Consider the following 14,381-nt stretch of genomic DNA (forward strand, 5'->3'; position numbering starts at 1 on the left):
GGCAGGGGAGAGGCGGGCCGGGGCAGGTCAGGGCCTCCCCAGGCTCCGCCCCCGCCCCGCCCCGCCCCGCCCCCGCCGGGGCTGTGGGACCAAATGATGGACAGACCTCCGGGCCGGTCACCACGCGCCTCGCGGCCGCAGTGCTCGGGCGGGCAGGGCGCGCCGTGGCTTCGGAAAGGCCGGGGGGGCGGGGAAGCCTTTGGAGGGGCGGGGCCTCGGAGAGTAGCAGCGCTCCCAGCCAATGAGAGGCGGGAGCCGTCCCGTTAGCGCCGGATCCCGGCGGGTCGGGCGGGGCGGACGGCGCCGTGGGGATCCCGGGGCGGTCGAGGGCCCCAGACTCCGCTCCGCGAGGCAACATGGACCGGATGGCCAGCTCCATGAAGCAGGTGCCCAACCCCCTGCCCAAAGTGCTGAGCCGGCGCGGGGTCGGAGCGGGGATGGAGGCGGCGGAACGGGAGAGTTTCGAGCGGACTCAGGTGAGGACGGGGGATCCCGGGGCGTGAGCGGCGGGGGCATCCCGGGAGCGCCGTGAGCCGTGGGGGCTTTGAAGGAAGTAGGGGCCTTCCAGGCCAAGGGGAGGACGGGGCCGGGAGAGGGCGGCATCTCGTGCGCTGGTCCAGGCGACCCGGGAAAGTTGGGGACCGGGACCGGGCATCCCCGCTGGTCTGGGGGAAAGGGCGGGGCGGCTCCGAGGAGCTAGCGGGACCCGTGCGGCGCAGCAGAGGGGGAGGTCCCGGCGGGGCTGTGCAGGGTCACCGGGGCGGCGACAGGGGGAAGAACCGAAAAGCGACGGCTGGAAGGAGTGCCCCTAAGGCAGGGGAGTGCCTTGGGGAGCCACTTGGAGACGCAAGTGGGTGCTGGGTTGGAGATGTGGAGGGTCGGGAGCTTCTCCTTCCCTCTCCATCGCTTCTCAGTTGCATTGACCTCCCCCCACCCCTAGTGCTCCCTTCCTCGTGCCTCCTGCTTGGCTCACACCACCCCCAGCTGTCGGCCCTCGGAGGCTGGGCCGAAGGGGTCTGAGCGAAGAGAAGGAATGTAGGAAATGCGAAGTGTGGCCGAGCTTGGAAAGTGACCGGGGGCTGGAGGAGGGGGCGGCCAGGGGCAGGAATGGAGGTGCTGGTAGGATGAGCCAGCTGCCCAGGGGTGCCCAGAGACCTGACTTGGGGTTTTGATTTTATCCCCCAAGATGTGCCTGACACCTAATAGGCAGACTGCCCTATTGGTCCAGCCTAGCCAGGGCTGGGAGCCAAAATGCCTCTATCATCAACAAAAAGCCACAATCCATTTTTACCTCAGAGTTTTAATGCCTGGTGTATTGATTTGACTGAATCAAGCTGGCGTGTTTATAGTGTTCACCAGTTCGTTTGTATGCAAACTCCAGTTCAAAGGGTGCAGCCCTTCTTTTAATCCCAGTGCCAAAGCTGTATGGGCAGATTGGTCCTCCCTCCTCTCCGAGTGGAACCTTTGAAGAGCCAGCTGGTCCTCCACTGCCAGAGGCTGGTTCCCCTGCTCTGTTCTGCTTTTCCCTCCAAACTTTTAGATAGAAAACATTGTGAGGACCGGACTGAGTGTTCTGTCTGTGGACTCTTGCAAAGACTGAAAGCTTTCCACCCCAGGGACTTCATCCTCTCTCCTTTCCAGCCACCTCTGGCCACTGAAGGTGTGTCTGGGTGATGTAAAGTAGGGAGTGTCCCCTCCCTGGGTCATCCTACCCCAGGCAGGATGGGAGAGATCGCCATTCGTTTCTGCGTCCCAGGGTCCAGCTGGGTTTGTGGCTCATTCTCTGGCTTTGCGGACTGGACTGCTGAAAAGAAGGAAGCTTTCTATGCCCGTTTGCTGTGGGTGTGACTGCCTCGACTAGCTGCCTGGTCACATGAGGCTTCTTGCCCCAGGAAACAGTGGATATCCTTCTTCTAATTCTTCTTTTTCTTCTTTTTTTTTAAGATGGAAAAGGAAAATAAATAGGTGTTATTTTGTGATAACCCATTCCTTCTAGAGTCTCAAATAAGTAAAAAACTGGAGCAATAGAGAAATAGAATTTTGACCCATTATCTAAAGTGATGAAAATTAGGTTTGTGAAAGTTTCTACCCATGAGAGAGTCTAGATCAGCAGTGAGCAAACTACGGCCCGCAGGCCGGATCCGGCCCGTTTGAAATGAATAAAACTATTGAAAAAAAAAGACCGTACCCTTTTATGTAATGATGTTTAATTTGAAATTATATTAGTTCACACAAACAATCCATCCATGCTTTTGTTCCGCCCCTCCGGTCCAGTTTAAGAACCCATTGTGGCCCTCGAATCAAAAAGTTTGCCCACCCCTGGTCTAGATTATTCTGTGGAACACTTGTAAATGGCTAAATGTGTCCTAGTATTGGGGGATAGTGTGGGATTGAGGAGGTAGTCTGGAGCAGTAAGAGGGAGTTTTTCTATTAGGGGGTTGGAAAGTGAAAAAAGAGAGAGAGGGAGAGAACAATCCTAAAACTTAGCATTAGTCAACCTGCAAAAATTTATTTTGTTTAATGACTACCTATCAAATGTATTATGAGATATAAAAATAAGTTAGAAAAAAATCTTTAATGAGTTAAGAGACCATGAGAATCAGCCAAGGTGTAGTGATAATTGTAAGTAATTAGTGTTTGGCACTGTTCTGTGTACTTTATTGTATTACCTTCTTTTTTTTTTTTCTTTTTTTTTTTATATATTTTTTATTGATTTTTTACAGAGAGAAAGGGAGAGAGATAGAGAGTTAGAAACATCGATGAGAGAGAAACATCAATCAGCTGCCTCCTGCACATCTCCTACTGGGGATGTGCCCGCAACCCAGGTACATGCCCTTGACCGGAATCGAACCTGGGACCTTTCAGTCCGCAGGCCGACGCTCTATCCTCTGAGCCAAACCGGTTTTGGCTGTATTACCTTCTTTAATCTCTACAAGAACCTATTAGGTGGGTATCAGCCACGTTTTCCAGGAGGAAATTGAGGCCCAGAGAGGTTAAGTAACCTGCCCAAAGTCACACAGCTGGAAGTGGTTCCAGCCTTTAAGCACCACCTTGTGTTGCCTCTGACTACTGGGCAGAGTACTGGCATTGGAGCTAGAAGAAGTTTGAGTTTTATGGCTGGGCATTTAGATAGGCTGTGTGGCCTCAGGCAAGTTGTCTAACCTTTCTAAGCCCCGTTTCTTTATTGTAAAACAAAGATAATACTTTATTGTGGGGGTTAATTTAAATAATATGTATGAAGGCATTTTGTAAACTGCAGAGCACTATTTCAGTGATTATTACTATAATCTGACTGCGGAGATAAGACATAAGAAAGCACAGTATAAGTAATCATGCAGGCCATGATGAACTCTTCAGTAGAGGGACAGAAGTGTTGCTAGGTAATGTGATAATTACCAGGAGCATGTGCATAAAGCACAGGCTGTGGGGTTGGGAAGAGGTGGGGAGCCCTCACCGGAGACTGAACCCCTTTCAGCATGAGTTAGCACTTGCTGAGTAGAGGGGACAGGATGGGGATGGGGCATCCCAGGAAGGGGGGGTGGCATCAGGAAACATCTGGAGGTGAGTGTGGATGATGGGAATTGGCTGAGGTGGAGATAGGAGCACAATTGGCCACTCTTACCTGCTGCCTCATACTGTCACCATTTCTATGTTGCCCTCAGTAAACTATGAGTTTCCTGAGGCAGGACTGTGCCTTGTTTTGCCTGTGTCCTCAGATGCCTGAGGCTTGTGTTAGTGGCAAGCTGGCTATAGTCAAGGGTAGAAAATGACTGGTTAGCTCCAGTAGGTAAGCCCTGGCCTGAGTGGGTTACTCAGCTCTGGGTTACAGGGGACAGATGTAGTTACTGGATGTTTTTCCCTCCACATTTCCTCCTGGTATAGCCTTGCCTCCTACACTCTCAGTCAGGAGCCTGCCCTATGCCCATCAGAGAACTCTGACTTCTTTGCCTGCCTTCCAGTCAGGCCAGTATCGTGGCTGTGCCCTCAGACCATCCTTGTTTGCTCACTTCTGCTAGCCCAGTGGTCGGCAAACTGCGGCTCAGCAAACCGCTGCTCGCGAGGCACATGCGGCTCTTTGGCCCCTTGAGTGTGGCTCTTCCACAAAATACCGACTTCTCTGCATGGGCCACGAAGTTTCAATTGCACCGTACGTGCGCGCCTGCATGTGGTATTTTGTGGAAGAGCCACACTCAAGGGGCCAAAGAGCTGCACGTGGCTCGCAAGCCGCGGTTTGCTGACCATAGTGCTAGCCTCTTCCAGGAAGCCTTCCCTCCTTAACTGCCAATGTAGGACCTCAGACCCACCTGCTGCAGCCCCCATTTCCAACTAGACCCCTGGTATGTTCCCCATCCAGTCCATCACAAGCAACCTCAGGCTCTAGGGCAGCGCTTCTCAACCTGTGGGTCACGACCCCTTTAGGGGTCGAACGACCCTTTCACAGGGGTCGCCTAAGACCATCAGAAAACACATATACAATTACATATTGTTTTTGTGACTAATCACTATGCTTTAATTATGTTCAATTTGTAACAATGAAAATACATCCTGCACATCAGATATTTACGTTACGATGCATCACAGTAGCAAAATTACAGTTATGAAGTAGCAACGAAAATAATTTTATGGTTGGGAGTCACCACAACATGAGGAACTGTATTAAAGGGTCGCGGCATTAGGAAGGTTGAGAACCACTGCTCTAGGGAAATGAAAAGTTGCTCTTGTCCTCAAAATAGCTGCTGTAATAATGATCCCTTGCCTGGAGCATTTTACAGCTTATAAAGCATGTTTTAGCTATCGTTGGCTACATGGTGGTTAGGTTATTATCTCCCTCACTTTATGGATGAGAGCTTCCCCAGGGCCACCGGTTGGTGAATGAAAGGGTCAAAATTCAAACCCAGGGTTGTAGGTTCCAGGTTCCAGGTTTCGGGCCCCTTCTACCGCATTGTCCACATTGCCAGTTCCAGAGGACGACTTTGGAATGGACCAGGAGGGCTGCAGCTCACAGACAAACAAGATACCACCCTGCTTGTATTCACTTAGCCAGAAAATAGTTTTCTCTGTGGTTGCTTAGTTTTCTTCATGGTGGTTTAGTTTTTTTTCAACATCCGTTTAGAGCACTTACCATGGAGGGACACAGAGATGAGTGAGATAAAGAGACCAGCCCCAGAGATGCTCATGAGTCAGCAGGGAGGGGGAGCGGTCACTGCGGGGCTCCTCTGCATGCGGGACAGAGCGCCTGCAGCACCAGCCTCACTGGAGTCCTTACCCGTGTAGGACCTGCTGAATCAGAGGCCGCATTTCAACCAGAGCCCCCGTGGTCCTGTGCACACTGGGATTTGAGCAGCTTTGCTCTGTGGCAGGTGAAATGCTGGGATCAGAGGAGAGAGGTGGGGGCTCTGGAAACACAGAGGAGCCCATAGAGCCGCAGTTCTCAACCTGTGGGTCGCGACCCCTTTGGGGGTCGAACGACCCTTTCACGGGTCGCCTAAGAGCATCAGAAAACACATATATAATTACATATTGTTTTTGTGATTAATCAATATGCTTTAATTATGTTCAATATGTAATAATGAAAATACATCTTGCATTTCAGATATTTACATTACGATGCATAACAGTAGCAAAATTACAGTTATGAAGTAGCAACGAAAATAATTTTATGGTTGGGGTCACCACAACATGAGGAACTGTATTAAAGGGTCGCGGCATTAGGAAGGTTGAGAACCACTGCCTTAGAGAGTAACGATGTCTTCAGGTGGAGCCAACCATAGTGTACAGGATCCTAATGAATCATGTGCTTGGGAGAGCCAGAAGATTTGGTTTCTAGAGAAGAAGAGAGAGAAACAAATACTTATTGAGGGCCTACGAGGTACTAGGAACAGGTTAGGCGATTTCTATCCATTATTCTTTAATAGCTTAGGCTGAGAGAGGACAAGTGACTTATCCGAGGTCACACAGTGAGTAAAGAGCGAAGCCAGGGCTGTAAAATTAGACAGCCAAGTCCTCTTCTCCACATTTAAGTCAGCGTGTTTCTGCCACCGTGTTCATGATCTGCAGCATACAATCAACCTTTGATTCTAGTTGGCATTGAGAACGTAGACAAGACCCGAACAACTTTCTTTGTGCCCATGGTTTGTACTCTTTTGGTTTCCTCCTACTCATACTACTGATAATAGCCAACATTTACCGCGCTTACTATGTGTAGTTGGTAAAGGCCTTACACAAGCCATCCCCTTTTAATTCTTGCAACAGATTTACGAATTCTAATCCCTATTTTTAAAGATGAGGAAATTGAGGCTTATGAGGGGTTAAGACCTAGCTCAAGGTTCTGAAGTAAGTGACAAAGCTGGGACTCAGACCCAGGAAAAGCAGTCCCAGAGCCTGGCCTTAACAATTCCCATCCCTGTGTCACTGCCTGGCTCCCTCCGGCTGCCTTCCTTCTTCCTCCTTCCTCCCCTTAATGGTTGGGGTCCTCAAGATGCCATCCTCAGCCCACTTCCTCTGCCCTCACCACCATCGGATGGTTTCTGTTCTCATCTCCATGACGCCAGCTCTCCACATCTCCCTCCTGACTTCCTACCCTGAGTGACCATTTCCCATTGGACATTTCCCCCAGATAAACTACACATGCCCCAAACACATGCCTCTGATTGCCTGTGTCTGGTTCCCATCGTTTCCTTGGCATCAGTTAGTTCTGAGTTTGCTTTCCCTCTTGCCCTCACAGTCACATTCTGTTCCGTGACATTTCTCTTGTTCCTTCGCTTCTCACAGTTCCTGCCCTTATTACTTGTTGTCTACATTGTTGTAATCCCATCCTCCCTGCCCCTCTCCCCCAAAGAGCCTGGTGCCTGAGGGATTGTCTCTAAAGCCCAACACTGCTTCTATAACTTCCTGTTTTCAAGTACCTTTGCTGGCTCCCCAGAGACCCTGCATGATGGGGCGCCATCAGGGTCCCTAGTCCCTCTCAGGCCTTAACTTACACCGGCTCCTTCCACTAGGCAGCCCCGTGGTCTGGTTCCTGTTAGATCATGTATTCAAGTGAGCAGGGGCCCTTAGCTACTGTATGTCTCCCATTCATCCAAGCAAGCCCGCATCTTGGCTTCCCTGTTAGACTGTAAGCTCTTAGGGGCAGGGTCTAGGCCTCAGGGCCTTGCATGAGGCAGGCAATGTGGCCCGTTTGCCAAATGTGTGAACTGAAAACATTGGAAGATCTACAGGGAGCCTGGGTACTAAGGCAGGCCCCCTCTTGCAGAGCACTTTTCCTTTGCATATTTTGGAGATTCTCCCTCTGTCTCCTTTGATTTCTTCAGTGATTAATTCTTACTAAGTTTCTGCCCTGTGTGCCATGCCTGTGCTCCCAGGGTGCCAGGGGAGCCCCTGCCCAGCGCCTGACAGTTAGGCTGGAGAACCCATTTAAGAGAAAGCCTGCGGTCTAGAAACAGAATATGGGCTGAAGGCCATTTGTTTGAATTTCTGTAAAGTTTGGAATACTTTATTTTTATTAATTTACTTAAATATATTTTTATAGATTTCAGAGAGGAAGGGAGAGGGAGAGAGAATCATCAATCGGCTGCTTTCTGCATGCCCCACACTGGGGATCAAGGTCAAAACCCAGGCATGTACCCTGACCGGGAATCGAACTGTGACCTCCTGGTTCATAGGTGGACGCTCAACCGCTGAGCCACTCTGGGCTGGAACACTTTATAAGCATGCCTCCAAACATGGTCTGGGCTTTCTCAGGGCTTCTTTCTGCTTCAGGCGGGACCTTGCTGAACTAGAATGTATTACCAGGAAGGGAGAGTGACAGGCTTACTGTACCCAGGCACCTGGAGGTGGCTAATGGCAGTGGTGTTGTGCAAGTGCTGGAGTTTGCATCAGGGCCTGAGAGATGTTAGGGTAAGTGCAGAGGAATATGAGAGCCCTCCCCGGGAGAATATTTGGCTCTGCTACTGAATTTCTCATTTCAAAATTCAGGAGGCTGGCAAAGATTTCTGAAGGCTCTTCCAGCTATCAAATATTTTAGCTTATAAAACTCCCGTCAGCAGGCTTTCACACTGTGGAACAGGATTTGCATTTATTTTGAGCTTTCAGCTGCTGGCTTGAAAAGTTTCCAAATGCCCCCTGTGTGTGGAATGGGACCAGTGAGGTGGCGCTCAGGAGAGGATGCTGCTGCCCCCCCAGGAAGGGATGAGGCGTGGTTGTGGGGCCCAGGAGAGCAGATCCCTGGTGCCACTTGGCCACTGCAAGGGTCCCTTGTCTGAAGCACTGATGAGCGCCTGTTTATATTCCCCATCAGTTGGCGCACTCATTCCACTACCTCGGGACAAAGTGCTGAGGAAACCTGGGCATGGGGCAGGGAGCAGCCTGTTGCAGCGGGCAGCGGGCTGGGGGCCAGTGCTTTGCCTGCATCCAGAGGGTTGATGGCCTGGATGGATGCCCACCTCAGAAGGGAACTTGTCAGCCCCACCTCTTGGCGGGGTGGGGGCTGCTTCCTGTTTTCCTGCCCAGGCAGGCAGGGAGGAGCCCTGTTCCCTGCCGTGGGCAGTACCATTCAGGGAGAGGGATGGGGAATGAAGGTGTCCTCTGGCTCAGACATCAGAAGAGAGACTAGGATCTGAAAGGTTGCTGCTGTTGCCTCTGCTGTCAGTGCTGTGGGACAACTCAAGGAGGGTCCAGGAAGCTAGTGTGGCTGATGGCTTCTGATTTAACAACAACTAACACTGTTTGTCGTTTATAAAGCACAATTACACATAACCTTTTTTTTAAAACACAGAGCAACCATGCAGTAGGTGATCATGGTCAGTTTTTAAGTGTGGACACTGAGGCCCAGAGAGCTTAAGTGACTTGCCTTAATGGCACTGAGGAAGTGGCTGCTCTGAGGTTTGAACCTGGTGAGTCTAATCTCAAAGTGTGTACTTTCCTTTTCACATCTCCCTTTAAAGCTGAAGTGTGGTGTGGAGCTGCTAAGTTAGAAAAGATACAGAGGTTTATTTTCCCCTGGGTCTTTTCCAATTGATTTATCTGGACATTTGAAGTTCCTCACAGAAGATTTTTGCAACAAACATAACCATCAAAGTGGCTATATCCAGAATATGTAAAAACTTATAAGAAAAAAAAGAAAAAGACAACCCAATAGACAAATAGGCAGGAGGAACTTCACAAAAGAGGATTAACAAATGGTGAATAAACACATGAAAAGGTATGCAACTTCATTAGTTACCAGGGAAATGCAAATTAAAATTACAACATGATTCACTATCTGCCCATCAGGGTAGTTGAAATAAAAATGAAAAAAAACCTGCCAGTGTCAAGCGTTGGCAAAGATGTGAAGCATGAAGACGCTCATGCACTACTGCTGGGGCTCTGCAGTGAGCAGCCGCTTTGGGAAACAGTCTGGTATTATCCTCAAATTAAAGTTACGCACACTCGCCCTGACCGGTTTGGCTCAGTGGATAGAGCGTCGGCCTGCGGACTGAAGAGTCCCGGGTTCGATTCCGGTCAAGGGCATGTACCTTGGTTGCGGGCACATCCCCAGTAGGGGGTGTGCAGGAGGCAGCTGATCCATGTTTCTAACTCTCTATCCCTCTCCCTTCCTCTCTGTAAAAAATCAATAAAATATATTTTAAAAAAAAAGATACGCACACTCAGTAACCAGCAATTCCACTGTAGCTGAGTACTCAACAGAAATGCATGCACCAAGAACAATATTCATAATCATATTTTGTAATAGCGCCAAACTGGAAGCAATCTAAAAGTCCATTGGCCATAGACGGATAAATAAGTTGTGATATAGTCTCTTACTGGGATGCTATACAACAATGAAAATGAATAAACTATAGTTACATTCAACAACATGCATGAGTCTTACAAAAAAGGCAGGCCCAAAAGAACACCTTCTGGATTCTTCCCTTTATATCAGGTTTAAAAAGCAATGAAGCTCCAACGTGGATCACCCTAGGACAGTGATGGCGAACCTATGACACGCGAACTCATTTTTTTGGTTGATTTTTCTTTGTTAAATGGCATTTAAATATATAAAATAAATATCAAAAATATAAGTCTTTGTTTTACTATTGTTGCAAATATCAAAAAATTTATATGTGACACGGCACCAGAGTTAAGTTAGGGTTTTTCAAAATGCTGACACGCCGAGCTCAAAAGGTTTGCCATCACTGGTCTAGGAGGTCACTCGTCCTGGGGCTCTGACCAGGTGGCATCAAGGGGTGGGCATAAGGCTGTGCCCCAGGATGTACAGTCCCTTGCCACAACACTGGAGAGAAAGCCGGGCCTTGAGTCTGCGCCTGCACAACCCTACAGCTTCTCAGAGTCCTGTGGACAATGCCGGAGGAGACAAACCATGCAGGAAACATCTAGAAGAAGGAAAAAAGAAATAAATAAAAAAAGGAAAAAATAAAATAAAGGAAAACAATTAAAAACAGGCAAAGCTAAACCAGTATTAAGGTGTGCTGCTTAAAACTGTAAGGAATAGCCCTGACCAGTTTGGCTCAGTGGCTAGAGCATCGGCCTGTGGACTCAAGGGTCCCAGGTTTGATTCCGGTCAAGGGCATGTACCTTGGTTGCGGGCATATCCCCAGTGGGGGGTGTGCAGGAGGCAGCTGATCGATGTTTCTCTCTCACCGATGTTTCTAACTCTCTATCCCTCACCCTTCCTCTCTGTAAAAAATCAATAAAATATATTTTTTAAAAAAAACCTGTAAGGAATAAAGGGAATGATTACCATAAAAGTCCAGAAAAAAGATTATCCTTGGGTGCAGGGGGAGGTTAGTGATTGGGAGGGTGGGCACAGGGAGCTTCTGAGGTGCTGTCTTCAGTCTGTTTATTGGCCTGGGTGGTGGTTTATGATAATTTATTAACTGTACAGTACATTTTTGTTTTGTGTAGTTATCTCTACTTATATTTCAAAACACAAAAGATTTTAAAAAAAACAACACCTCCTCCTAGCAAATAGAAGACAATGTCTTGAGGAGGCTAAGAACCTGCCACTTACATATTTGAGGTCTCTCTCAAATACAGCCTTCACTGTGAAAGCATTTCTGATGTTGCCCTAGAACTGGAAAGCTTTTGATTTATGAATCATGCATATACAAGCATCTTCTGAGCACTGCTGTAACATGCAGCCGGGAAGTGGAGGCCTATCATTAACCCGCACTGAGCATGTTGCCCTTGGCTTCTGTTCATTTGTTTCATGTCCCCCTTTCTTAGTGGCAGATGGGCTCTAAGTTTCTCACCCAGGTTTTAGCCAGTTGCCCCAGCATCTAGCAGAGGGCTTTACACCAGCTAAGGCTCCGGATGTCCGTGAAATACAAAATAAATTAGGTGGTGAAAAGTTCTTGAATGAGAGAAGAAAGGGTGTCTCCAGGCTCAAAAGAAGCACATTTGAATAAAATCAAAGAACTGGGTGGTGGACTTTTGGAATACAGTTTCAAGTTTAGCTCATGTTGCAAAGATTTAGATTAAGTCATGCATAATGGAGCGATGAGGAGCCACTGTGAGAATGTAGGAACTTGGGGAATGTCACCTGTGAACATGGCAGAAATGCTAGTCTTCTCACAGTGGTTCTTTGAGGTATTTGGCCATGTGGTCCATGGGGCCAGCCCATAATGCAGTTGTTTTGTGTGTTACTAGGTCTTATTCTCCTCTCATATGTCCCCTCTCCCCTTTTGGGCTGGAAGCAAATGTTCTCTGTTTGGTTTTCCTTGGATGTATCTTGACTGATGCTATTTCTTTCCTCCCATTTTCCATAGTCCTTCAGAAACACAGGCATGAGCTGTGTGGTTGCTTCTCTGAGCAAGATCCAGGGCAACTTCCCCTAGAGCAGTGGTTCTCAACCTTCCTAATGCCGCGACCCTTTAATACAGTTCCTCATGTTGTGGTGAACCCCAGTTTCATTGTTACAAATTGAACATAATTAAAGCATAGTGATTAATCACAAAAACAATATGTAATTATATATGTGTTTTCCGATGGTCTTAGGTGACCCCTGTGAAAGGGTCGTTCGACCCCCAAAGGGGTCGCGACCCACAGGTTGAGAACCGCTGCCCTAGAGGAACAGGTCAGCCCAGGGCTCCACTTCTCCAGGCTTGGCACTTAGGAGACATTAAAAAAATCTATGTTGAGTGCCTTATTCATCTTATAACCTCAGGTTCCTGGCGCAGTGTCTCGCTCTGAGCAGCTCTTGATAAGGGTATGTGGAATGAAGGGTAAAGTATTTTGAATAAAGAACTGAATGGGCATCAGCCATTTTTGGTCCCAGTTCTGAACTGTGAGCCCTGATGGGGCTGTGAATTTGGGTTCTCATGAGCACATTGGGAGCCACCAAAAAGAACCCTGAAGAGACCAGCTTTCTGACGTAACTGGGTGGTTCTCTGCGGACTTCCTATTGAATGTCAGCTCCCTGGCTCATGCTTGGAAGTGGCTTGAGATCTTCTGTTTCCTTTGAGATCCTTATTCCAGATGGGACCTTAGCAGTTACAGCCTGGGCCCATTACTGCTAATAAGAAAAACCCAACACACCTAACCTTGAACTCTAGCTCCTGCCACAAGCTTGATTATTCTCCTTTGTTCTCAGATTTTGAGAATTTCCATTTATAAGCCACCCCTGGCCATTCCAGCTGAAATTTTCCCAGTCACCCTTGACACCCCTCTAGTCTACACCCCGGCAGCTCCTCACAGAGCCCGGGTGCTGCCGTCTCCTTGATTGTTCTCCATCTCATTCTCATTCCCCCACCACTGCCTCTGCCTTATTTCAGCCTTTCGTCTCTAGCCTGAACTGTTTATTGCATGGCTCAGCTGGCCTTCCTGCCTTCCACCTCTTGAGATCTACCCTTTCCTTGGCTGTCTGAGTTCTGTTTTGTTTTTTGTTTTTTAATCATCACCCAAGGAGTGAGGATATTTTTTCCATTGGCTTTTAGAGAGAGTGGAAGGGAGGGGGTGGGGGAGAGAAACACATCAGTTGGTTGCCTTCCACATAAAGTCCCGACCAGGGCCAGGGATTGAACCACAACTGAGGTATGTACTCTTGACCAGGAATCGAACCTGCAACCCTTTGGTCTGAGGACTGATGTTCTTACCACTGAGCAAAACTGGCCAGCGCTGAGTTCTATATTAAAGGCACAATTGACCCTAGCTGGTTTGGCTCAGTGGATAGAGCATTGGCGTGCAGACTGAAGGATCCCAGGTTCGATTCTGATCAAGGGCACATGCCTGGGTTGTGGGCTCGAACCTCAGTGGGGAGTGTGCAGGAGGCAGCCGATCAATGATACTTTCTCATCATTGATGTTTCTCTCTCTTTCCCCCTCCCTTCCTCTCTGAAATCAATAAAAATATTTAAAAAAACAAATAAAAGGCACAGTTGCTTCTATGACTTCATGTTTTTAAAAACATCTGTTTATTATGCATTACTCTAAACTAAAACTCAAGCTTGTTGGCATGACACAGAGCCAAACTTTGTCAACTTTAATGTCCCGCCACTCCCCGCCCCTGCAGCCCAGCCTCACCAAGCCCTTGGCGTTCTCCCAGCATAGCCCCCTGTTCCACTCCCCTGTGTTTTCCCAGGCAGTTCTTTACTGCTTAGAATGCCTCTTCCACTTCATTCACCTTTATGTCCCACCTCTGATGGCCCCTCCTCTGGGAGGTTTGCCCTTACTCTTCCAGGCCAATTTATTGGATGGTATTTCTGCGTGTTTCTCTGGTTGTCTGTCCCACACTGGACTATGAGCTTCTCTGTAGCTTAGCCTTTCTTTGTAGGCCTCCCCACACTAAGCGCAGTGTTCAACACCCAGTAGGACCTCAATAAATGTTTGTTGAATGAGCTAATGATGCATATTAAGGATGCATGTGGTTGTTACTCTAACAGAAAATGGAATAGGCACCATTCCTGCTCCAAGGCATGTGAGTATATTTGATCTGTGTCCCATTGGACTGAAACACAAATTTTGGCAACACTGGTGGACAAAGGTGAGTGTGCTTTAGGAGTGGAGAGTTCAGTGGGAGGGACATATTTACAGAGAAAGACTTTTACATCCAGCCAGGTACAACCAGAGCCAGTGGACTGAGAGACAGTATTTCTGATCTGTGTCCGTAGATGGGCTCATCAGTGTTCCTTCTGTGGCTCAGAAGCGTGAAATGGGATATGGTGGGCAGAATAATTACCACCAGCCCTACCCCATCAACATATGAACCTGTTGAAGCTATGATGCTACAAGGGACGTTGCAAATGTAATTAAGGACCTTAAGAAAGGGAGAGTAGCCTGAATTGTCTAGGTGGGCCCAATCTAATCACATAGGCCCTTTAAAGCAGAGAACCTTCCTGGCTGCAGCAGAAGAGGGATGCAGCTGAGAGGGTGCATGTGTGAGGAGTC

General features: G+C 48.4%; 1 protein-coding gene and 1 non-coding gene across 3 annotated transcripts in view; both read left to right on the forward strand.

The window, feature by feature from the left end:
• Nucleotides 1–282: 282 nt before the first annotated feature.
• The window catches only part of HIP1 (huntingtin interacting protein 1), a 133,794-nt gene continuing 119,695 nt past the window's right edge, over nucleotides 283–14,381 (forward strand). Inside the window, exon 1 of one of the 2 annotated variants that reach the window (XM_036308945.1) lies at nucleotides 283–476. In XM_036308945.1, the coding sequence (XP_036164838.1) occupies nucleotides 357–476 (120 nt within the window). In that variant the 5' untranslated portion in view covers nucleotides 283–356. The remainder of the gene's footprint in view (nucleotides 477–14,381) is intronic. The other variant, XM_036308946.1, reaches the window with a different exon arrangement.
• Nucleotides 10,177–10,372, forward strand: LOC118657168. Its single transcript, XR_004967898.1, has one exon. It is a non-coding gene; the product is annotated as a small nucleolar RNA SNORA73 family (small nucleolar RNA).

The sequence above is a fragment of the Myotis myotis genome, unplaced genomic scaffold (assembly GCF_014108235.1).
Source record: "Myotis myotis isolate mMyoMyo1 unplaced genomic scaffold, mMyoMyo1.p scaffold_m19_p_5, whole genome shotgun sequence".
NCBI classification, from domain to species: Eukaryota; Metazoa; Chordata; class Mammalia; order Chiroptera; family Vespertilionidae; genus Myotis; species Myotis myotis.